Source organism: Juglans regia, chromosome 16 (assembly GCF_001411555.2).
Source record: "Juglans regia cultivar Chandler chromosome 16, Walnut 2.0, whole genome shotgun sequence".
In the NCBI taxonomy this organism is placed as follows: Eukaryota; Viridiplantae; Streptophyta; class Magnoliopsida; order Fagales; family Juglandaceae; genus Juglans; species Juglans regia.
This window is the reverse complement of record NC_049916.1, coordinates 17599693-17625732: the sequence shown is the minus strand read 5'-3', so window position 1 is coordinate 17625732 and position 26040 is coordinate 17599693. Positions and strand designations below refer to the sequence as shown.

Below are 26040 nucleotides of genomic sequence, written 5' to 3'. Positions count from 1 at the left end.
AGTCAATTTCTAATGGCATCTGCCCACTTGTTACCCATGTGGATTAGGTGAGTGGGCGGGATTACAGGGGCTCCTGGCCCAGCCTGAGGTTCAATTTCAAGTACTTTTTTTATAGGAGGCTTAGTTCAATGTCTAAAAACTGCTTATAGTTTGATGTTACGAAGGAAGTGTGTAAACATTAATGCAGTGTGTATATTCAATTTTCTCAGCAAAACCAGGTTGACTGCCCCGGTATGCTGTCCTTCGAATCCTAATGCCATATAGCAAATAGCCTGGCCGTTCACTACATTCATGGAAACTGAAGAGCAACAAGAAACTGAACATTCCGGGACCCCAACAGATTTTATATATAAAGATGGAATTTTCAGCTAAAATAACTTCATGTCACAACACCATATGTATGTGTACTCAAATACATTCAAGCTGCGGGGGTGGAAACTTAGAGATACATGAGGACTGGAGGGATACAAAAAGAAGAAAACCGAAAGGATATAATGGACATGCCACCAAGGTAGATAAACTAGTATATGGAAGCTGTTCCTCTTTCCTGCACCATGCATTATCTTGCACCGGCTCTGGGTTCTCTTCCAAGAGCAGCAGGCTTCATTTCGCCTCTCATGTGGTCACGACCATTTTGGGTTGGCTTGTGTCCTCTGCTTCCTCCATTTCCAGCTGTTTTTGAAGCTGGGATTCTCTTATCAAACCCGAACTCAATGTCAATGTCCACAGCTTCCTTGGGTCGAGAGTGGTGTTGGTTTCGCTTCGGCTTTTGATCAGTTTGGTAGCGCCGGTTGCAGAGCCTGCCAAGAAAGCAAGCAATGGCCGATACAGCAATGACTACGGCCAGGACAATAAAAACTATCCCAAATGATCCATCTGAATGGTGCGAAGATGGCTGCCCTGCCTCGGTGTTGGGGTAAACCAGAACGGGCTGCTGCTGCTGCGGTTGCAAAGACATCTTCAGGCTTGGCTGAAAGAAGAGAAAGGGTACTGAGGTTTTGTTTTAGTAAAAATTCTGCAGCTCTCGAGTCCTTTGAGTGCAGACAAAGGGAGTTGTTAATTTACTACTGAAACAGGCAATGGGATTCCGTGTGGAGGGGTTATGCTAGCTATGTATAATTGGGTTCAAATATATGGGGGTTTTCAATTCAATAAAGTGGGGAGTTGCTTTAATAAAAGAGACAACTAAAGATATTCCTTGTGTTCTTTAAGTGAGGAAGACTGGGCAGTGTTGTTGCTTTGTATGGTGATGAAAGTAAGATTTTGGCTCCCTTTGAACAGCATGGTCCCATGAAAGAGCAGCAATTATTTACTTGGTGCTCGCTCCCCTTTAATCATTGGAAAAGGACGGTCTCTGCAGCTTCAATTCATTCATGAAGAAGATAATATTGTTCATTAGTTTTCGTTTATTTTATGAAATTTTTGTTCTGAGTGCTCAGGTTTAGCACTTTGTGCATTTGTTTTAGTCGTAACTCCCTGTAACGGGTGTGATTGAGCTGCTAAAAATTACGTCTACTCCTTGATGGAATGATGAGCAACATAATGACTAAGAACTGTAGCCCAGCTATACTTCATGTGGTGATTACAATTTTTTATTTTAATAACCGTGGTATCCGGCTAGCTTGAGCACACCTCGACTAATCTAATAGAACCCTAAAGTTAATGACCAGGTAACCTCCAGTGACCTAACGGGACTCGAACTAGTGATCATTGGAGAGCAAACCTAAGGTCGGACCAGCTGAGCTATCCCTCTGGGTTGTCTAATGGAAAACATCAACAAAATTTCCGTTCACTAAAGCTGTGCTCTTCTTAGAATATACTAGAAAAATTGGAAGGATGATGGGATTTTAAATCCCAATTCATCTGGGATTTTAGATCTCTTCAAATTTTTGATGGAATTCTTAGGTATATATATATATGTATATAATAGATCCATAATATTTATAACTAGATAGTATTAAATATTCAATAAATATTTTGAATATTTTTATTTATTTTTTATTCGGGAGGGGTGTCGAATCCAAAACTTCCATTTTAAAGATTTAGGTGTTATGCCATCAGGTTATATGCATTTTGAATCTTATTTTGAATCTATTTGTCAAGAACTTGAAAGAAATCTCTATCACAAATGAAGGCATGTTAATAAGGCTTCTTCCTCTGTCACGATCTTAGAGTGATCAATGATTTTCAAGATTGCTTGTTTTTATCAAAACATTCTAAATATGCTACCCATGCGGATGATGCAACAGATAAACAAACAAACAAACAAACAAAAATCTCTCTGCAAATTTGTGTTCTTTCTGTAGTTGCTTGGACAAACTCGTGGAATGCTTGCCAAGGTACTTCATACCAAATTCTGTCTGTCTACACTGCATTTTCTTGAGCTCTCACATATGCATTTTTGGCATAGATTGTTTTCATAAAATATTTCATCTAATCATTATAATTTTTTTAACTTTCAATACAATAAATAATTTAATTTTTTTAAATTTTAAAACAAAAATAATATTAAAAAAATATTATAACAATATTTTATTTAATTTTTTAACTTTAATCTCAATTTATCTCATCTCATCTATAAAAATAAACGAATTTTTATATTAGAAAATTCATTTCAACGAAGGATAATATAAGTTGGTTTATGCTAAAAAAAATAAAAAATAAATAAATAATATAGGTTGATTTTATTATTTTATCGGCTCGTGTATTTTATTTTTTTATAATTAAGAAATAATTATTAATAAAATTATGTATTTTTTTAATATTAAGAGATATTTATAAAATATTTTTAAAAAATACACCCTCTTCTTTTGCACGTCGCTCATTTGGGTAAAAGAGAACCCATTCGGTTCATTGTTCGAGAACTTTGTCGCGGATATCCTCAAAAGACGATTCTAAATTGGGATCTGCGTAAGAAATTGCTCACCATTTCCGAGGCACAAGCTCATTGATTGAATGTATCATATATATATATATATATATATATATATATATAGGAAAGGAAACTAGTTTCTATCGTTAATTTTTATTGCTATAAATTTATATATATATATATTTTTACTTAATAATTAAATAAATATTTTTTAATAATATTATATTTTTTTATTTTTTAAATATATTTAAAAGTGTTAAAAATATATATATATATAAAAATACAAAAAAAAAATTAAAAGCATTAACGAAACCCAACGACAGCTCCAGCTGTGGAGTAGCACCGCTCTGTAGGAAAATCACTGACTTTGTCTTTTGTGTGGTTTGCACAAACTCCAAGAGAAAAAGATTTCAGTAATCAATCCCTGAATTAATCCTGTTATCTTTTTGCTTGAAGGGTTTCTATTTTCTCAATTTGGTCCTCAAGTATGTATAAGTTCTTTTTTTTTTCAATTTAGTCCCAACCTCAAATTTCCATGAGACAATCTGACAGAAATCTGATAAGGAATTCCGGGTGGTTACCATCATTACAAATATAATAAAAGGTACAATATAATAGATTTTAGAGAATTAAATTATTTTAAAATCTTACAAATATAAAACTAAAATATTAATGAAAAACAGAAAAGAGAGTTATATGGCAATGAAGCTGGACATGAATAACGCATACGATCGTATAGAATGGCCTTTCTTGGAAGCTGTCGTCCTTAAGATGTGTTTTGAAAAGAAGTGGGTTGATTTAATTATGCAATGTGTGTCCTCAATCAAGTATTTCTTATTGATCAATGGCACACCTCAGAACTTCTTCTCACCAACGAGAGGCTTGAGATAAGGGGATCCTCTTTATCTTATGCACTGAAGTACTCGAGAATAATCTGGATGTAGCTGAGAGAAAGGGTTTTATTTCGGGTTTCCCTTTTGCTAGAGGCTCCTTGTTGGTAAATCACCTTTTTTTTTGCAGACAACAGTCTGTTATTTTGCAAAGCGAACGCCCTGGAGTAGAGTAGAATGTATGGGATTCTCAACTCTTATGAGGTAGCATCTGGCCAGAGGTTAAACTTGGAGAAATCTGCCATCTATTTCAGCAAAAATACCCCTGTACTCACTAAACAGGTGATCCTGTCGACAGCCAAAATGAAGGAGGCAAGCTATTTTGAGAAGTATCTCAGCTTACCTTCTTATGTGGGGAAGAACAAACTCTCCTCTTTTAGACCAATCCTGGACTCCATCAGATCCAGAATGAATAATTGGAAGGTGAAGTTTATCTCTAATGTAGGAAAAGAAGTACTTATGAAGTCAATAGTGCAAGCTATTCCATTGTACTGCATGAGTATATTCAAACTCCCCAAGGCTATCATCAAGGCAATTAATTCTCTAATGCAGAAATTTTGGTGGGGTAGTAGAGGAGACAAAACAAAAACCCAATGGTTGCCATGGAAACTGCTAGGGAAGAGCAAAACAGAATGGGGTCTCGGTTATAGGGAGTTTGATCTCTTCAATCGAGCTCTATTAGGAAAACAAGGTTGGAGACTGATTCAACAAAATGATTCTCTAGTGGCTCAAGTCTTAAAAGCCAAGTATTTTCATAGAACTGACTTTTTGCATGCAAGAATTGGTAGCTGTCCCTCTTATGTCTGGAGAAGTATGATGGAGGCCAGACCAGTCCTTGAAGAGGGTTTGATATGGCGAATTGGGAATGGAAAGGAAGTCAACATGTGGAGGGACAAGTGGATCCAACAACCAACCTCTTATAAGGTTCAAACTCCTCGGGTTGAAGGAATGGAACATTGGACAGTAGACAAATTGATAGATGACCAGACGAAAGGTTGGAACTTGGACCTTCTGAAGAACATACTCAGTGAAGAAGATATTAGCAATATATCTAAGATTCCTATCAACTGGAGGGGTATCGCGGACAAACAGGTATGGATGTGCACCAAAGATGGGTTATACACTGTGAGGAGTGCATACCATCTCCTCGGGGATATGGAAAAACAGGTAAAAGGACAAGCTTCTCAATGTGTGAACTGTAGAGAGAGCTGGACCCATATGTGGAAGTTAAAGGTCCCTAATGCAGTAAAAATGTTTTTGTGGAGAGCCTGTCACAATTCGCTGCCGACAAATCTTAATCTCAGCAAAAGGAAGATTACGGAATCAAATCTTTGTCTAGTGTGCAAAAGGGAACCCGAGAGTGTAATTCATGCATTATGGTCATGTGTTGCGGTGCAGGATGTATGGGGAATCTGCTCAAGGAAGCTTCAGAAAATGAAAGTCAGATTCCATTCTTTCAATGACTTATTGCGCCACCTAGAATCAGAAGTAAGCGAGGGAGACTTCGAAGTTTTCGCAACCACAATGTACCTAGTTTGGAAGAGAAGGAACGAACTGGTGTTTGAGAAGAAATTCGAGAACCCCTCCAAGCTCATCTATAACAGCTACCAGAAACTGAGAGATTTTAAAGATGCAAACGCAAGCTGTCCCTCCAGACATGGTGACAGGCCCCAAGCAGTAGAATGGACTCCTCCACAAGCGAATGGCTTCAAGGCAAACTGGGATGCGACTGTTGACAGATCAATGTGCAAAATAGGCATAGGGGTGGTGGTGAGGAACTGGGAAGGTAAAGTAATTGCTACCATAAGATCTCAAATGACTTTGTTTCCGGAGGCAAAGCTAGCCGAGGCTTTGGCGGCTCTAAAGGCTGTAATCTTATGTAAACATCTACAGCTTCAAAACCTCATATTGGAAGGTGACGCACTCAATGTGGTTCAAGACATTAACACAGAGAGAAGAGATTGGAGCACAATAGGTCTGATGATTCAAGATATTAAAGCAGAACTTAGAGGATTGAAATCCTGGTCATTTCATCATGTACCTAGATCATCAAATTGTATGGCCCATAATTTAGCAAAGGATGTTGTAAAACTCTCTGAGGAGAGCATCACTCTGGAGGAAGCCCCTCCATGTATCCAACATTTGCTGTAGTAATGAGAAACAAGTTTGGTTTCAAAATATATATATATATATATATATATTAAATTATGAAAAAAAAAAATGTCGACCACCTCCCATGTGCAGAACCCAAGCGATCTGAACTGAGCTTGTCAGTGTGCTATAAGTCTAATTAAGGCGTAATTGATCCGGTCCAGTTCGATTTTGGATAAAATTTAAGATTAAACCGATATGTATCGATTTTGTATTTTTTAAAATTGATTACATCCCGATTACTATCTTAAACCGGTACCTCCAATTTTACCGGTTTTCAATCCGATCCGGTCTAACTTTCCAATTTTTTTTTAAATATAAAAAATATATAATAAAGTGTTATTTTTTATGATAAATGTTATTAATAATTTAATATATATTATGTTTAAATTATATAATCAATTAAATTTTCATATTTAAGATTAAACTTTTATTTTATAAATTATAATAACTTTATCTTATATATAACTATATTAATAACATATGATCAAAAAAATTACAAATGTCCATATTTAAAATTAACATTTTATGTTATAATTTATAAATTATAATATGAAATTATTTCATATATGATATATAATTATATAGATTATATATATTATTTAATATATAATTATATATTATATATTATATATATAAATATTTTGTATAATATATAAAATTAATTTTTATTTATATATTTTTTCCAACCGATCCGGTCCAGTCCTGAAAACTACGAAATCGAAACAGGACCGGATCCGGCCGGTTTTCATAAAATAGGAACCGGTTTCGGACAGGACCGGTTTTCTGATTTCCCAATTTAAATTTACACTCATAAGTATAATCAAATCTGAATATTTAAAATTATTTTATAAAAATAAATTCATAAATAGTTGTGATTTATATAATATATTAGATTATAAAATTATTTATATATTATATAAAATTACATTAATTTATATAAATTTATTTTTATAAAATATTATTGTAATTATAGCAATTTTATATATAAAATAATGCACCCTAAGTTCTCTCCCAGGTTGTGCTTCAGTTGTAAACCCAGGCGTATTGCCTTTATTTTTTTAAAGAAAAATTTGAATTTGCTTTAATTTTAAGAAATGGTTTTATGTGTTAAAAATATTACAACCACATTCTTCTGTTTTATTTATGTTAGATTTTCTTTCTAATGGAAATCTGACATGAAAGAAAATCTGACATGGATTCAAATGAAAAAAAAAAAAAAAAAAAAGTCCCAAATGATAAAACTGAAAACTTGAGAGTGAAAAAATAAATGTTATAAAGTTTAGTGGCTACTTTTATAGTCAATAAATCAAGATTTAGATTGATTTTGGACGTTGAAGTGAGTTGAGTTGAGTTGAGTTGAGATGATAAAATATTATTAAAATATTATTTTTTAATATTATTATGATTTTAGGATTTGAAAAAGTTGAATTATTTATTATATTTTATGTTAGAATTTGAAAAAATTGTAATGATGAGTTGAGATGAGTTGAGAATGGTTAATGATCTAAACAAAGCCTTAGATTGCGTTTAAATGTTGAATTAAGTTGAGTTGATATTATAAAATATTATTAAAATATTAATTTTTAATATTATTATTATTTTAAGATTTGAAAAAATTAAATTATTTATTATATTTTATATTAAAATTTAAAAAAATTATAATGATGAATTGAAATGAGTTGAAGTAAATCTAAGAACCAAATGATTTCACGTGATACGGTGAAGTAGTGAATCGGTCCTTGGGAAGTGAAACGGTTCCATTTATGAGTGTTGAAAATTGTACGAGTGTTGAAAATTATAACAGTCTAGGCCACTGACAACGGCGACGGGCAGGTTTGCGAGTGGAATATGAATTTTGTGTATTTATTTGAAGTTTAAAATATTATATTTTAATATTATTATTATTTTAAAATTTAAAAAAAAATTAAATTATTTATTATATTTTATATGATAAATTAAAAAATATATAATGAAATGAGATAAAATTTTTATGTTTTATCTCATTCCAAACCTGTCCGGGTCAACTTAGTAAGAGAAGGCTTAGGATTGTTAAGATAAAAAAAAGGAAAATACAAAATTACAGCCTACTGTGCACTGCAGCCGCAGCACACTCCACTGTATTGAGTGTAAAAAAAAAAATACCACGTAAGTGTGCTGCGGCTACGGACTGATGCCAAGAATTCCTATAAAAAAAATAAGAGATAGAAGTGAGTCGAGACTTTAGAAGAATTAAGGTTGAGAGTTTGAAATGTATGGACCATTGGTTGGGCTATTTCATGGGCTGTAATATGGGCCTCAGTTATCTTTTATTATGATTTGATATCGTTAATAGTTGTTGTAAGGATTTCGATCCATTAGTTATATGGTCTACTGAACCCTTTAGGTTTACTGGACCCTTTATATTTACTTGTTCCCAATTCTATTACAGGAATCTGGATATATTTTGTCAGAAGAGATTTATAATTTTTATATAGAAAAATACAATTCAGTTATTTTTATTTTCTCTCAATATTCATTCCATTTTCCTGAAAAATTCCCTCAAAGTGAGATTTCCGTCTCACTCCACCGGAGTGTTACAAAAATCTTGATTTGAAATAGCAAAACTGCGGATCTAAAATTGAGACTTGGGGCCAAGTGTAGGTATGTTCTTGTTGATGTTATCTTTTCTGGAAAGGTATACTTGGCCAGGTTATTGCATTCTCTGGGGTGCTCTGCTGCAGATGCGGTCTCGTGCAGTGAAAGAGCAGTGAGAGGACACAGTTCTTTAATAAAATATCATTAAAGATAAATTTGGGTTTGAATTAAAAAATAGATAATATTTTATTAGAGAATTGTGCAAAAGTTTGTGTAATAAATATCTCAATATCATGGTGAATTGGTGTGCAGTGGTTTTGCTTTAGGTTGGCTATTTGCAGGGTTTCCAGTTGTTGATATTGTCTTTATTTGGTCTATTTGATCGCTTCATTGCTGGGCTGTTTTGTGTTTCCACATGTCCTGATGCGAGGAGGTATGATTCCATCTGCTGGGTGTGGTTTGCCATTAGGATGTATTTGTCGGATGTTGTCGGGTGTAATCCATCCTAGGCTGCCCAGTTGAGCATATCAGATGTCTTATCTTTTCCGTTTCTTGTAGGGGAAAGCTTGGTCTTTTTGTAAGGTCTGACCCTTCAGATTTCCATTTCTATACATAAAAAGGAGTTTTGCCTGCTCTAGAATGATACCACCCTGTTGGTTGGGATTTTAAAAAATAATTTTAGAAAATAAGACAAGAATTATTCAACTTTTTAAAATGTTTTCCGTCTCTTCTCAGTTATAAAAGATTGGGTGGATCTACCTACACCTATCATTGGGGGCTCCTACTGGGAACTCTCGTTAGGGATTTTAATTTTTTTTTTAAGTTTTTTTTTCATATCATTTTTTCATATTTTTTAATATTTTCTAAAAAAGAAAAAATTTCATAATATTATCAAATTTCATAGTTAAAATTTGAAATCTACTTTATCAATCTAAAAAACGTTTTACAGCGGAATTCATTTAATTAAAAATATAAAAATTCTTTTACAAAATTAGTTTCATACATTACATAAAATGTCTAGACTTCTGTCACCTCTTCCTTGGGCCATGTCTGTCCTGACGCTTCGACTCATTTTGGTCCCAAGAGGGCATTACCTTATAGTAAAAGATACCGTCTTTATTAAATAATAAAAGTTACAATATGAGGAGATACAGAATCCCACAAAGCCTAAGATTATACATAAACAACTAGGAAAGTGATGTTGTTCACTTATTGCTCTATCTCTCTCACTGCCCCCTCAATTTTGTCGTTCATATATTTTTCCTCAAATATTTTTCACTATGTTACACCTATTACAGAAGTTTCCACTCTTTGACATGCTGAGAGACTCAGAGAGCATGCAGGGAACTAAGAGTGGCCTTGTCTAGCTTCTGGTATCCAAGCCCAAAAGGAGAAACAAACAACATATTCTAAGATGCATAGCCACTACTGTCTATACTTTCATTTTCTTCTAAGCTGCAAACTCTAAGACGCATAGATACTACATTCTATACTTTCATTTTCACTCGATTTCCCGTTTGGCGGGCTACCAATCTTATCTCCTGCAAGGGAAGCAGACTGAATTAACTGATGGAACATCAAGTCATCAAAACCATGTTTTCCATAGCTCATGAAGGCACCCAATGCTCCAAGAAATCCTTCATGCCGCAAAAACATTGCTTTAGCCTCTCCTTTAGACCTGAAAAGAGAAAAAACACTGACCTTTTTTAATTGAAAGCCTCTGGGAAATATAGAAATAATTGAAACAGAACAACAACTAAGGTATCGGCCGTCATAAAGTTCCCGAGGAACCGTCACCCAAATATGAACTCAACCATTAATTATCTTTATCATTAATACAACTATTTAATTTTTTATTTTTTTTCAAATGGTTTCAGTTGAAAACAAGGAAGAATGATGCATGTGAAATATGACCAAGAACACAAAGTGTCATGATTACCAGAAGTGAACTGCAACGGATATTGTGTCCATGGTATAAGCATGACCCCCAATAAAAAAACCTCCAAAAAATATCCTCTTGAGTCCAAATCGGAGAGCATTCAAGTAAGAGATCTGACAGTGAAACATAAGAAACATTACGACAGTCACTATATGTTTTACAGAATGAAAATAGCTTTTGAGAGGAATTAAATAAGACTAGATAAAATGCACAACATAATTTCTAAGACAGAGAAAATAAGTTATGAATGTCTTTCGGACCCTAAAAAAAAAAAAAAAACAAGGATGACATATTTCATTTTCAGGGATGCCTAGCTAACAGGGAAAAAGTGTTAATAAGTTTTTTGCACCTCTAGGTTTGGCAAAGGATACCAGAACCTAAACTAGACCTTTCTAGTAGGTCATAAATGAAAGAGGTAAAATATGTAAAGGGGTTGGGAAGGCCAAGGATTTTTTTAATCATGGAAGTATAGATAAGGGAAGGCTTCTCCCAACCATTAAAGGAAAGGCTCGACAAAGACGCGTGATACCATCCTATGATTTTCTGTACACTAATGTCATAAAGTATGAGTATTTGTTCAATATTATTAAAAGGACTCATCAACGGCAGGGCTGAACCTGCGCAGGTGAAGCCCAACAGATTATTATCAATAGTTATAGAGTAGTCTACGCACAACCTGAATCCAAGGGTTTGAACCTTGCCAGTAAGAAAAGACGCTATAGAAAAGTTCGAAATAAAACACCAGAGGATTAATGTAAGAACAGGGAAGTTGGACATGGAAGAAGTTAAGAACAGAAGCATCATAATATATATTCTGGTATGTCCCAATGTACCCAGAAAGTATCAACAATGACAGCTGCTATCTAGCTTTTGTCACATATTATGTGATAGGCCACAATGTACTATTGTGCAGTATGTAAAAGAAATCTTCAAAGTTGACAAGCAAAGAAAAAATAAATATGGAGAAACTCATAAATATAATTTTATTTATAGGTATCATAAATATAATAAGCAAGAAATAAATGCCAAAATAAGGAATGAAATACCCATAATGACAATATTAATCAATGAGATGATTACAAGGTTTGAAAAGGAATTACAAATCATTTTTTTTATAGGTAATTACAAATCATAAATTGCTCTGCCTCACTAGACAGAGTATCAATTTAAGTAGCTCATTTGACTGGATTGTTCATTACTGCGTAGGTTACTTTGAGAGTTCAGCTTTTCACTCTAAGAACTAGATTAATATCCGTTTCTACAGTAAATCTTGGTTTGTTAGGTATTTTAGTTGGCTACCAAGCTTCTTCAACAGATGGAACAATACCAGCTGGCCAGGAGTGATGACCAATTACTGTCTAGGATTTGGACAGCGTAATAAAATAAAATAAGTCAAGGGTTGATCCCAATCTCCAAACTCTGAATACAACAAAATGGTAATTCTTAAACTTCATTTTTCCCATAAAGACAAACACAGTTGCTACTTCACCATGTATATCCAATTTGTGGAAAGCAAGAAACCTGTCCAACTACAACTGACCTGTCCAATGTTATTTGAAATCATTCTTAAGAGGGACCGGGAGATATCTTCGGGCCTGTAATCTGCAAGCTCTTTATTATCAGAAATTGCCTTGCCAAAGCTAGAAGCAATAGTTGTTGATGAAAGACCAACCTGTTAACATTAAAAGGGGGAGGGGGATAGAGATACAGTGAAGTTTGCAATCATCAGAGGGAAAATTAACATGGAACTATGGACGAAAAGGAACAATGAGCATCTTCTGTCAAAATTACGACCAATTCACATGAAAACTTCAACTCAAGGTACGCAAACACAAAAACCAGCAAGCTTTTGACACCTAAATTAAAGCAAAGACAGTCTATCAAGAATATTTACCTTTGAATAGTCCATTCCTCCATAGATGTCCCCGACAAGCATGTCTATCACTCTATTATTTCCCTTATGACTTAATTCCAGCAACTCATCAAAACTGGAAAAAAAAAAAAAAAAAGAATCTCTGGTCCGTGAGTTATACAATATATTTTTGTTATTACAAGGAATCCCAAAGGCCATTTAAACATGCCTCTTAAAACCCAGACCCATGTAATTCGCCCACATCACATGGATCAGGTAAGTCATCGACTTCTCACCAATGGGACGTGGCCCTTAGAAATTGTTTACACCCAAAGTTCGAACCTTAGACTTGGGGGGAGCATATCCCCAAGACCAAGGTTATTACACTTGAGCCAACCCCTAGGGGTTCATGAGTTAGAAAATATATGTAAGAAGATCATCATACCATAATAAGTAGAGAAATCAAATTACCTCTTACAATTCGTTAAGAGCCTTCCCAAACCCCAAAACGTTCCACCGCCAACATTTGTTCCGCTCACTCGCTCAAACTTCCCCTCTCCATCCACCTATATAAATAAAAAACAGAAATTAAAAAGGAATATGGATACAAATGTTTACAATCAAACAACAGTTCAAAAACATTTTTTAAGGATATAATACTAATACAGCAACTGGAGTGAAGAATATGACAAAAATACCTTGAGCATGCTGACACCAGACCCGATATTAACTAGGAGGTAGGGGTACAAATCATTATGGTCAATCTGCACAAATTCCTTCTGTCCATGCATATATGTAAATGCTTCTTGATGGACTGCCTACACAAACGAATATATGTGCCAGTTGAAACTATCAGCACGATATGTTGCTAAGGCAAACAAGGAAACAGATGCAATGAATTACTTGGTTTATGAAATGAAAAGAGACAGTTTTCGTATCAATCACGGTTGTATACTCGTCACAAAGGTATTTGACACTATAAAACTAGTTCTTAACTCTCTCACCTACCACCAAACAGATACTAGTTCGATTGATGCAAATGTGTGTGGGGGTGTGCATTCAAGGACTTGCCAAAACATGGTGTGTATTTAAGGAGAATCAGAACAAACATAATCAAGATTAAGGCTGAGGTCTAATGAGAGAGCTTCACTTTTAAAAGAAAGATAATAAGCTGTTTATACCAAATTTTGTTAGGTATAAGGGTCCCACCTTAAGTAAAAAGTTAGCTCCCGCAACAAGACAGTCCATTTCATCCTCCTTGTCAAGACAAATGCCAAGCTTTTCTATGAAGAGATCTGCATACTTGTATGAACCACCGCCTGTGGCCTTCTCATAGATGGTAAGTAGTTATTACGTTTGCATATTTCAGAATTATATGCCATAAAATGACAAAACCACGTTTCTCATTGCATTCTCTACAAATCCACCAACATTTTTTTCTTCTGCACAGGAAGTACATGTGCTATTTTGCTTTACCTTAATTATGGTCATGTCAGTTGGAGGAGCTTCAAGGTGCCGGCACCCTAACAAGAGTGACAATAAGTATCAGAAACATCAGAGGATTAAAAGTGCATCTGAAATCAACTTAAAGGAAAAATGACCTTAAATTGTAGTATCTGCATTTATATTGGAATGGTTGGGAAAATATCTTGCATAAAATGAATGCCTACTTAGGCCTATGTTTATTTCAATGTTTTCAGAGAATATCTATTGTTTCCCACGGTTTGGTAGGGAAAACAAAAGGCCCCAAAAATATTTTGGGGCATTTGGTTGATATGTAAGTTAATACAGACTAATTACCACCCAAAATCATTGTGCTACCCTTTTTTTCTGAGACCATCACAAAACTATTGAACCTTCAATCCCAATAGAGACAGAGATAAGTCAAGATGGGATCTGAGTTTACTCGAATTAGTGAAGAATGAATCAGGACTATGGGCAGTGGGAGTTGATGCCTGATGGAGCATTTGAAATCAAACAAGTGGGAGAGTGTGATGAAGGGGGAGGAAGAATTTGAGTCAAAGTCAGATTCCATAGCAAGAGTGTGGTTGTTGCAGCAGGACATGGGGTTGTGTAGGCAGATCAATGGCGGTTGGCAAGAGGTTGCGTTGGTGGAGCAGTCTTGTCAACGAGTAGAGGTAGTAGGGCTGCTCTAGAATGGTAGAAAAATCTAGTCATAAGATTTGGACACAAGGAGACGGCATTCGACAAATGACTTATGCCTCTTTAGAGGGTTAAGTCATTCTAAGGCCAAAAGACCCTTTTTGTGCTGACCAACCTAACATTTTCTTGTTGACTTCGATTTTCTACCCTTGCCAAACGCACAAAAAGATGAGAACATTTTCCTGGAAAATATTTTTAGCCAAAACATACACAGCCTTAAAGCAATTTATTTCAATGAAAATCAGAATATTATAATATGCTAAACGTCAAGCAAAACTTATGATAAAAATGGTGGTGCTACCTACATCTTTTAGGACTTATATAAAAACTGAATTGACAGCAGCCTGTGGCTGTTAAAGCACATTGAATCCACGTTGAAGAGTGTAGGATTTGGTTTTATAAAGGAGCTTCTAACCTATCAAAGATAAGCTCTAGTTCGATGCCAACAACTTTTATATGCAAAGCTAGAGCAACACCAGAGACATGTATATCACACCATGACCAGTTTGGCTAGATGAAAGAAATTTCCAAAGAGATTTTCCTGAAGTTTACACTATAACCATTGACACACAATGGATTTGAGACTTCCTTCAGGTTTAGTGTAAATTGTAATGCGTAAGTTGCCTCAGTAAAAATTATGATTGCGAGATTCTGATAGCCATTCAATGATGTATTAGGATGATTCGATCAGCTTTGTCGGGCAATGAACAAGCCGAGCTCAATCAAACATATCCAGAACAAGCTTGAAAAAAATATTTTGAACTAGAACATACTCAAACTCAAACTCAGCTCAAAATATTTAGCCCCACTGATATTAAGCCTTCCCATGATTGGTTCAGTCAGGCTCATTTTTAGTGTGCATTATCACAATGCTCTTCTTTCAACATGATTCAAAATGTAACGCGAGTTTGATCACTTATCTAAATCAGGCAAGTGCACACATACCGCCAAGATGAAGCTGCTTGGTTTGTATAAACTCTAAGCAATCATTGATCTTGCTAGTTTCAAAGTTCGCAAAGTGGAACCTCCCTTTACCCAGACTCTCCTTTCCCGACCTCCCCGCCTTATCAACAACATCAACGTCATCATTTGTTGAGAAATACACCAATTTAATGAGAGATCCTGCCCAACATACACCAAATGTTATTGTGAAGACAGAACATTTTGACGAACATATAAATTGCAGTGACAGATTGATCAGAGAGTAGATCAAATACATGCATACATACTACCGGGTATGTAGGCAAAGTGTGAAAATTCCTCAACTACGAAAACAATCACTCGGAAGAACAACCAATTCATGGGAATCAGCAGAAATTCAGACACCCAAAAAAACATAAAGAAAGGGGAAAAAAGAAAGAAAGAAAATCACCACCGATATCGAGAGCCAAGTGAGATATATGACCGTCGAGCAGGTTTGGCTCCGATTTTCCTGGAATTCCAGCCTCTCGATGATCCATTTTTCTCGCTCTCTCCGTCCGTTGCTATCGACTCCGTAAAGAATTTCCAAGTGAATAATGAATATTGAGGAGAGCTCTGTACCTAAACCGTCCTCGCTCTCTCCGCAACCAAAGGCATGAACCTAGCATTATATAAACGTTTTTGGCGTCGAAAACATAGTTGAAGATACAAACATCATAATTAACCTGGGGGGTCCAGTCCTATCCAAACTCCGAAGTCCAAAGTCGCATTGCCGTGGGGCTTGCTGCTTGCTTGCGAGTTCGTTCCGGCTGACACAATTCGCAAGGTAGTAGTTGGGGTGACGGGAATTAGAGAGTACAATTCACTGACACCTAACTGTTTTAAGCCAAATTGTACCTGCCGAAGCTTTGACGGTGCATATTAACAGCGTTAGGTAAAACTTTAGACAAGTTTGGTATAAGTCTTTTATAAAAAAAATTAAGTGTCATTAATAAAGAATAATTTTTTTTAGTGGAATTCACTTTTTAACAAGAGTTTTTATAAAATTTGCCTATTTAAAGTTTGTATAAATAATTTCTATAAGAGATTAGCGTTAACTTGATTTTAACTAAAGATAAAAGATATATAAAGTGAAGTAGTCTCACGCAAGTCTTTTATAAAAAAGTGAATCTTATTATAAAAAAATGTAAAAATTTTATTTTTTTTAATGTGGCTGGCCTACATTTTTACGAAATATTTATACATTCGGAACTTGTATCAAACATTAGTTTTTTTCTAAATGAAATCTCTTCTCACATTTCATTAAATTAAAGACTAGATACATGGAGGAGCCTCCTCCATTGTTGCAATGAAATCAAAAATGAAAAGAGCATTTTTTGCTAACAAGTGTGCTATGATATTACCATTTCTCTTAACATGAGAAATTTCACATTTAGCATAACGTCATAATAAAACTCTAGCCTCACTCACAAGCATGCTTGCATTGGACCAAGCCTCTACAGTGACCTTAAGATCATTTGTAACCTACATTGAGTCCCCTTCGATGACCACCTATCCAAGACCTAAGTCAAGACCAAATTTAACTGCCTACAATGCAGCATAAGACTCAACTAGCAATGGATCAGGAAACGGTTATTTATTAAGCCTCAAAGTGGCAACAATCAGACCCTCGCAATCCCTAACACATGCCAATGCCAATCAAACCTTTGAGCTTATCAATAATCTCATCACAGCTGATTTTGTACCAGTTGGAAGGAGGTGGTGACCAAACCTCTGTTGATGAGTACATTGGTATGACTCTGTTGCCAATTATCTGCTCTTCCTTGCTAAGCAATTCTAGGATGTGCTTGGCCTCCTTAACCAAAGAATTAGGATAATCAAATTCTTTGTTAAATACAAAGCAGTTTCTTCTCCACCAGATCCTTTTAGCTACTACCATAAACTCTTGTAAATACCAAACATTATTATTTAGCCATTTGAGTTAAAAAGAGCATCCTAATATCAATCAAAATGAATAAGGTTGGCTAACTTATTCTTTTTATTAACTTTTTGTTATTTTTTCATCCCACGTTGAAGATGGCATTGAGTAAAAAAAAAAAAAAGAAGAAGAAGAAGAGAAAATAACATTTAAAAATGTTTTGCCTAAAGCTATATTTCTTTACATATTAATTTGTTGGACAATTATAACATAAATCCATCTTGATTGATTTATGTCTAAGCCAATGTAGAATATTTTTTAGACATTTTAGCCAATTTTTACATTGCATTGGGATTTTGCTAAGTTAATGCTAGTGCTTTAGTTGTATTGAGTCGTTGACATCTTCTATAGTTTTTTTTATCAAAATTATTTTTTCAATTTACGAGAGATAGACTTGATAGTGTGGGATTTCATTTCATTAATTGCTGCATGTGAGTAATTTAAACCCTGACATAAAATATAGTGGTTTTACATACCATGTTTTATCTCTTTACGAATTACAAAAAGTATTTAGTTTGGGAAATGTAGGAAATATTTATCATATAAAATCTCGAAGATTATTTGTAACACAGAAAATTTGAGATGAATAATATTGACCTCTCAAATAACAAGTTTTACATATTGCGATTTTCGAATTTTTTGTTATTATTTCTCTTTAATTTTACAACATGGGAGAGATTAAAAAGAACTAAGGAACTTTGATTTTACACTTTTAAGATTACTAATGATCATTAAAACCATATGATAGAATCATATTCATGACAGAGTAATGCCTAAAACTTGCCAATGGTCTATCCAATCTTGAATTAGGCTTTGGTTGTCGACGACTTCATCTACTCATCATTCTCACACACCACATACTATATATAATTTTTTTATTACTTTTTTCTCTTACTAAATGTGTGGTGTATGGATGATGAGTAGATAAATATAATCAGTTTAGGAAGAATAAATTAAAAAAATGTAATATATGGTATGTGAGGATGATGAGTAACAAAATCCAACAACTCATTCACAACTTATAACCACTTTAAAATTTAAACACATCAAATCAAAAGTAAAAGTCAAAATTAAATTTAAAATAATATTATTTTATTACATAGTTGTATACAAGTTGCTAGTTAGTAGTAACTTTATCATTTTCCATTACCAATTATAGAAATGGTCCAATTAATTGGACATCAAAGTTGCATTGTAAGTTGAGTACATGCTATTTATGGAAGAATAATGACATATACAAAATTTAAATGCCCTAGTCTCGCGCAGATCTTCTATAAAAAAGTAGACTTCATCATAGAAAGTGTGAAAAAATTCACTTTTTCTTGGTGTGATCCATCTTTGTATAAAATACTTGCGTAAAATTTGTGCATTAGGAGATTGTTCCTAGCATTACTCATCTATACAATCTTGCAAAGAAGTGGTGTGGGTCAAGGTTATATAGATGAGATTGGTTTCCATTCAAATGGATTTATTTTGTGACTATTTGGGTACAATTTGCTTGGTTGAGACTCCTGCATATCAAATAAGAACGCAGGACACTGTGATTCAATATTACTACGTGCTTGAAGTTCTTGAGTTGAGAGTTGAAATCAATGAGAGTTTAACTGACGTGTTAACTAGGGGATGTTAGGAAACATATCTTATCTCATCATATCTCATCTCATCTCATCTCATCTCATGTCATCTCTTTCCCAAACATCATTCAAATATGAACACTTTTAAACTAATTGGAGGGACTCACTTAGCCCTTGACAAGAAGCGGGTCCAATATAAAGGCCCAACCCAACAAATGGTGAGGATCAAGTCGTTGAAATCATAAGGACTCATATGACTCCATCTTGTAACCACCAAATGAGTTGAAATGGATAATTGACCCAGGAAGTTGGGATGAATCCAACATTCCTGGGATGAGCTTCAAACCAAAAGAACATAAAGATAAGATCGATCCAATGGGATGATCATCATTAGTATATTTCAATAACTACCAATGTTACGCCTATATATATATATATATAAGAAGAACAGTTCAGATAACAATTGGTCTTGATCACTATCTTGGTGATAACTTATTCTGCATATCACTTACTTAGGCATCGGAGGTGCATCAGGTACACTGGGCCACCATCTTTGTTGGTTGCAGGCAGAGGGTTTCGATTGGTAATGGAACATGTCCTTAACAATGGCACCATCTGTGGGATTTTGAATGTATCATTCAATTTCTTATCGGACACCAGTGTGATTTCCACATGCCAATCACTACACACTCTCAAACTATGATTGCTGACATGGAGGCTCGACTAAGGGAAACCGAGGAGAAATTACGAAAGGTTATGGAAACCATGGAAGACTTACGATGGGAGAATGAAGAGCTGAAACATCGTAACACTGAATTCAACAAAGCTACAGTACCAAGCCATAACGAGCAGAGAGAAGGAGAAACACTGAGTAATGGAGGGACAAACGATGAAGAATTAGAAAAGTAAAAACTACACGACGAATTGCGCAGCTTCGTCAACAAATACGAAGAGATAACAAGATGGGAGGCACTTTCTCAATCGAACAACTGCTGAACCACACTAACCTACCTTATAGTGCAGAAGTGATGGCCATACCACTTCCACCGAAATTCAAGGTACCACAAATCGAGATGTATGACGGATCCCGAGACCCCGTCAACCACTAGCAAAATTTCAAAGCACACATGACTCTCCATGGTTTTCATGGAGAGATAGCTTGCAAGGCTTTCCCATTAACATTAAAGGGCGTGGTGAAATATTGGTTTGGAGCATTGCGACTTGGGTCAATTGACAGTTTCAAGGAATTGACCAAGCAATTCCTAACGCAGTTCATGGAGAGCAGAAGGCATCGGCGACCTGTGGCATTACCTCTTAACCATCAAGCATAAAAGGGAGGAGAGCCTAAAAACGTATCTCACCTGATTAAACAATGAGAGTTTGACTATAGATGACCAAGATGAAAAGATCACATTGGTGGCCCTACTGAAAAGTGTATGGCCCAGGAGTCCATTCATGGCCAAATTGGCTAGGAAGACCCCCATCAACTTTGAGAGAATTCATGGACAGAGCTGACGATTTCATCAAAGTTGAGCACATCCTACAAGCCCTCATTGAGCCAAGAAAAGGATAGATGGAGTCGGACGACAAGAACAGGGTTCGAGATAGGAAGACTGGCCCAAACCACCAAGAAAGAAGGCACGATAGACCTGCGCCCCCACACAACCAAGGTACTCGGCTCATCCATAACAACTTGAACATAGATGAGAAAGAGAGTTCTTTGAAAAGGGAACCAACCCTAACCAGGACATCATCAGACAAACATCCACTAGACAAAAGATTATACCACAATGAAAATGAAGGTTGCTGAATTGGTAGGCACAAGAGAGCTCGAACAGATCGTCACCGAATGTGAAAAGTAAAAGCAGCAGCTAGAGCAAGAACACAATCCTCAGCAAAGCAACAGTCCAGAAAGGCGGCGACCAACAAGGGAAGACGGGCATGACCCCCCTCGTAGAAGTAACATTCGTGATGACATGCCTCTGGGAGAGATTTGTACCATAGCTGGCGGGTTGGCCGAAGGAGGCGCTTCTTACTCTAGCAGAAGAGTATAGCCCATAGGGCGTGAAACAAGGAGATCTATGTGATGAGCATGCAACCCAAGCATTCACGACTCACTCACACAACGACAATCTCCTTCGGGGAGGAAGATTTCGAGGGAGTTTTATACCTGCACGATGACGCATTAGTGGTGACTCTCCTAGTCACCAACTACACCACTAGGTGAATTCTAGTTGGTAACGAAATCTCCACATACATCTTATTCTGATAGGCTTTTGTCAAAATGGGCATAGACCTTGGCAAGTTATGACCCTCACTCACCCCTCTAAGTGGATTCTCTGGTGATACGATCCATCCAGTAGGCGCCATAACCCTGCCTGTCACAACGGGAAAAAGGGCATTCACAACCACCACAATGACTGACTTCTTAATAGTTAAGGCCCCATCATCTTACAACGTTATATTAGGGTGGCCAACCCTAAATAGCCTCGAGGCTATTACGTCCACCCACTACCTCAAAATGAAGTTTCCGATAGAGGCAGGACTAGGAGAAATATGAGGCGAACAAGCCCTAGCCTGAGAATGCTACATACAGGATTTTAAGTCAGGGGGATCTGATGTTATCACTCTTGAGGACCAGGCTCAGAGTATAGCCCTACCCCCACCCCCAGTTCTTCTTGATCGGGGCTTGGAGGCGTGGGATGAACAAAGCATACAGCAAGCAGAATTAAACGAGCCATTAGAGTTAGTAATGTTATATCCAGGTGAACAGACACAATAACTAAAGTGCAGACATGCCTCCCCCCAGACATTCAAGGAGCCTTGAAGCAGCTACTAATCAAGCACAGGGATGTGTTTGCGTAGAGTCACGAAGACATGCTTGGAATCCACAACGCAGTCATCGAGCACAAATTGCGCTTCGACCCCTCGTGTAAGAAAGTCCGATAGAAAAGAAGATCATATAGCATGGAGAAGTACGCAGACATAGCTGAAGAAGTAGACCGCCTCCTCGCCGCAGGCTTCATCGGAGAAGCCTACTACCTCAATGGTTGTCCAATGTCGTCTTGGTTAAGAAAACAAGTGGGAAGTGGAGAATGTGTGTGGACTTCACGGACTTCAACAAAGCTTATCTGAAAGACATTTTCTCTTTACCATGAGTCGATGTTATTGTCGAATCCATGGCAAGGCACCGCGTGCTAAGCTTTATGGACGCCTAATTAGGATACAACCAGATTCGCATGAACCCAGCAGACGAAGAGAAGATGTCATTCATCACAGACAATGAACTCTACTGCTACCAGGTCATGCCTTTTGGTTTAAAGAATACTGGAGCAACTTATCAAAGATTGGTAAACCAGATGTTCAAGAAGCAGATCAGGCAATCCATGGAAGTATATGTCGATGACTTACTAATAAAGAGCAAAGAGCACGCCCAACACCTGATAGACCTAAGGGAATCTTTCACAGTACTCCACTAGTATCGAATGAAATTGAATTCGGCGATTGGCAGTGAAACACGTCCTTAACACTGATCGTTACAGCTTTTTTAAACTAATCATTATAACTTTCACAAATTTTCAAATAAAAAATAAAAAAATAATTCAATTTTTTCAAATCTTAAAACAAATATAATATTAAAAAATTATATTCTAACAATATTTTAACTTTATAATATTTTTTATTCAACTTTTTCTTTCTCATTTCTCAAAACCCAATAAATACTTTACGCAAACCATATTACTACTATTCACAAACCATCTTACTATTATTTACAAATTTTTTATCTCATCTCATTCTCCAAACATCCCACTCGGTTGGTAGTTGCACTAAAAAAAAGTTAAGAGTGGAGTTTGACTTTTTATCAAAGTGATGACTTTCTATCAATGTAAAAGTTCCAATTTTAATGGGTAAAACATAGCTAGATAGGCCGCTACCAATAGTTTATATTGGAAGCATTCCCATATGTATCAACCTTACTGCCCCATTTTTACATCCAACATCTGTTCCTTAATCATGCATCCTTCTCTTGCCGTCTTGCCCATAAAAAAATGTGGATGTTGTTTGCATGTAATATAAAATCACAATTTTGAATTGAAAAATATTTTAGCTACAAAGAGATTAAATAAAAATAATCATATAAACTGACATAGTTTGATGTGGTTCGTTAAATTGTAAAGTTATTTTTATTATAAAATAGATCTAACGGATCTCATTAAACCATGTCAATTTGTAAAATTATTTTTATATAATTCTTCCGTAGCCGAATGAGTTCTGTTTTGAATTTCTTAGTTTTTCTCTAAGGAAGGTAATAGCTGAGAATATGCTATATAATAAAGGTCATAGACCATTAATGTAGTCCATGGGGGGCTGTGTTTATTTGTATGTACGTGTTTGTATTCTCTTCTCTAAATGGTAGGTAGGGTATTGTGTAAAAGAACAATAAAAAGAGAGAGGCTTGCTCTACAATGCTTTTCCACGTCATTTTTTTAAGGGTTTTGATTCAAGAAAATGGAGGTTCTTCTAATGTATTTAGGTGGATAAATGCATTGTAAGAGTATGCGAGATTGCAAGCTTTCGAGTGATTAGGTCGTATGCTCAATTTCTTCCTTAACAAATCGGTTATAAATGTAGGCTCTATTATCGGACCCCTTAAATATTGTTCTTTCTTTTGTGGTTGAGTTATTTTTCCCTTTCTACACAAGTAATAGCTTTTTTATGGATTAAAAATAGTAGGAGTGAGCAATTAGAGGTGGCTTCCCTACTTGGGAGTCCATATGTGGTTAATACTAATAATCTAAAACAAATCCATATTCGAGTTCGAACTCATAACCTAATACATATCGAATCACATGAGAGTAACCTAAAGAACATTGAACAACCAGACAACCATTCTAACTTTTTGTTGATTAGTTGATCAATCACTAGCCATGAGAAATTCTCTATGGAAGTTTTACACCATACATATTCATCTAATCAACATGTGATTTGTCATTTTTATCATTCTCTTTCTTAATGCTTAAAAAGTTTTCATTCCGTTATAAATCTCTATCAACATGGGAGTAACAAATCACATGTTGGTTAGGTGGAGGTGTGCGGTGTAAGACTTCTTTATAGTATTTCTCCACTAGCCATAGATCTCCACCGAAAAAGTTTGTACAAATTTTACCTACTTATTTTTTATTTGTTTTATAATAATGTTTCTATCCATGTTATTTCTCCTATAATGTTTCTATCCATGTTAAGAATATTTTTAAGATTTATTTAGAGATTTGTAACGGAATGAAAAGAATGAGAAAGATGCCCTATAGGGCCATCAATTATCATCTATAAAGCTCCAAAATGAGGCAGAAAATGAGATAAACTAACAAAATGAGATCGCATATATAGATGTTATCAACCAAAGTCCAGCTGGGTTGGTGTAGATACCATAATTATTCAATATTTCTCGAGAATGAATTGCAGATTTTTTGTAAAATAGTTTGACTTGTAATGCTTGGCTGTAATAAGTTGAGAGTATCGCACATCTGAAACTACCTAATAATTATTCATTTCACACATAGGAGAGAACTGGACGCTACCAATATTCATTTCTTCTTCCTTATTATGACTTATAAAGAAAAATAAAATAAAATAAAATTGCAAGAATTGCAAGACTCTAATAGTCAGAGGTTGATGAGGCCTGAAATGGTTGACTTTCAGTATGTTCTTAGCAAACTTAAGCTGACTTGAGAAATTTTCTTGATATAGTAATAATTAAAGGCCAACTGACCAAATTGAGCAGTTCATGAAAATCAAACATCTTTTGCAAGTGCTCAATTTGAAAAGAGAACTAGCATACTTGACCAGAGACCAACACACAACTTTCATCATTATTTTGGAGTTCTGGTCACGGCTCATTGCAAATTGTAATATCATCTGGAAAAAAATATATTCATCATCTCATTTCTCATTATCTTATAATGTGTCATTAGATGATAGGTTCACAAGTAAAATATAATAAATAGTATCCAATATCATGAAATGATAAGATGATAATGAGAATTGAAATGATGAATAACATTACTCGTATAGAAAAAATATATTCATCATAATAAAACAAAAAACTAAAACAATATATTCATCATAATCATGGCCAAAAACTAAAACAACATATAATTGCATCAATATATCCCAACAATCATTTTAGATAGTGAGATGAGATAATTTTAGATGAGTTGAATAAAATATTATTAAAATATTATTTTTTAATATTATTATTATTTTAAAATTTAAAAAAATTAAATTATTTATTATATTTTATATAAAAATTTTAAAAAATTATAATAAAAAGATGAGATGAGATAATTTAAAAATATTTCTATATAATGAGGCTAAAACAATAGTCAAAAGATTGATTCAATCAGTCAGAATTGTACCAACTTTAGTTGTCACTAATCCTAAATGGGCATCATGCATATGTTGACTTTCTTATTTTAATTGAACAGGGAATCAAAAAGTCTCAATTCCGTGTGTCAAGACAATACTTTTTAATAAAATAGAAAGAACAAAAATTGCAGAAAGATTTAATACAAATTTGATAATTGATGATTTTATTTCGTTGAAAAAGGGTAGAGTTCAACTAGCATAATTATGTTATTTTTTATTTTTTATTGTGCAATGCATTAAACTTGCAATTAACAATACCCTTAGAATTTATATATTGAGGATGAGTTCTATCTTCTTCCATTTGGAGAAAATGGAAGATAAAACTCTGATATATCATTTACCCATGATACTTATTATCCAAGCTCTTGTATACTGCTGTGGAAGGTTTGCTGGGATGATTTCCCTAAGCAAAAAACATGTTGCTTATTTTACAGTGTTAAACTCTTTTTGAGGGCACACTGGGCCAATGAATCTATTAAACTAAGAAAAAAAATATTAACTAATTCATTAATTTTAATATCCAATTAATTTTTTTTAAAAAAAAAAGAATAAAAACAAGAAGCTCCCATTTGGAACTTTGAGAATCCTTTTGTTCGCATATTCAATTCCACTTGCTACCAAGGTTAGATTAAGATGCAAGTAATACTATCTACTTCACATCTATGTTCTGCATTTATTTGTACCACTAACTTAAGGG

The 26040-nt window shown here is 35.0% G+C and overlaps 2 protein-coding genes across 2 annotated transcripts; both read right to left on the bottom strand.

Moving 5' to 3' along the window:
- Positions 1-313: 313 nt before the first annotated feature.
- On the bottom strand, positions 314-1123 carry LOC108986759. The gene has a single exon (XM_018959500.2). The coding sequence runs from the start codon at positions 956-958 to the stop codon at positions 560-562; it is 399 nt and encodes a 132-aa protein (XP_018815045.1). The 5' UTR covers positions 959-1123; the 3' UTR covers positions 314-559.
- Positions 1124-9505: 8382 nt separating this feature from the next.
- Positions 9506-16226, bottom strand: LOC108986785 (pantothenate kinase 1-like). The gene is made up of 10 exons (XM_018959545.2): positions 15817-16226; positions 15390-15566; positions 13758-13804; positions 13491-13607; positions 12980-13099; positions 12753-12847; positions 12324-12417; positions 11970-12101; positions 10430-10542; positions 9506-10168 (listed from the first exon to the last, which is right to left on the bottom strand). Exons 1-10 carry the CDS (start codon positions 15902-15904, stop codon positions 9955-9957), a joined length of 1197 nt encoding a protein of 398 aa, XP_018815090.1. The 5' UTR covers positions 15905-16226; the 3' UTR covers positions 9506-9954.
- Between the last annotated feature and the right edge of the window lie 9814 nt (positions 16227-26040).

What these genes read in the sequence shown, in the direction of transcription:
- LOC108986759 (XM_018959500.2), bottom strand. Translation starts at nt 958, where the DNA reads ATGTCTTTGCAACCGCAGCAGCAGCAGCCCGTTCTGGTTTACCCCAAC.
- LOC108986785 (XM_018959545.2), bottom strand. Translation starts at nt 15,904, where the DNA reads ATGGATCATCGAGAGGCTGGAATTCCAGGAAAATCGGAGCCAAACCTG. An exon ending in CTTGGCTCTCGATATCGGTG is followed by an intron (nt 15,567 to 15,816) that starts GTGATTTTCTTT and finishes TATGTTGGGCAG; the next exon opens with GATCTCTCATTAAATTGGTG. An exon ending in TCCGTTGCAGTTCACTTCTG is followed by an intron (nt 10,169 to 10,429) that starts GTAATCATGACA and finishes TTCTCTTTTCAG; the next exon opens with GTCTAAAGGAGAGGCTAAAG.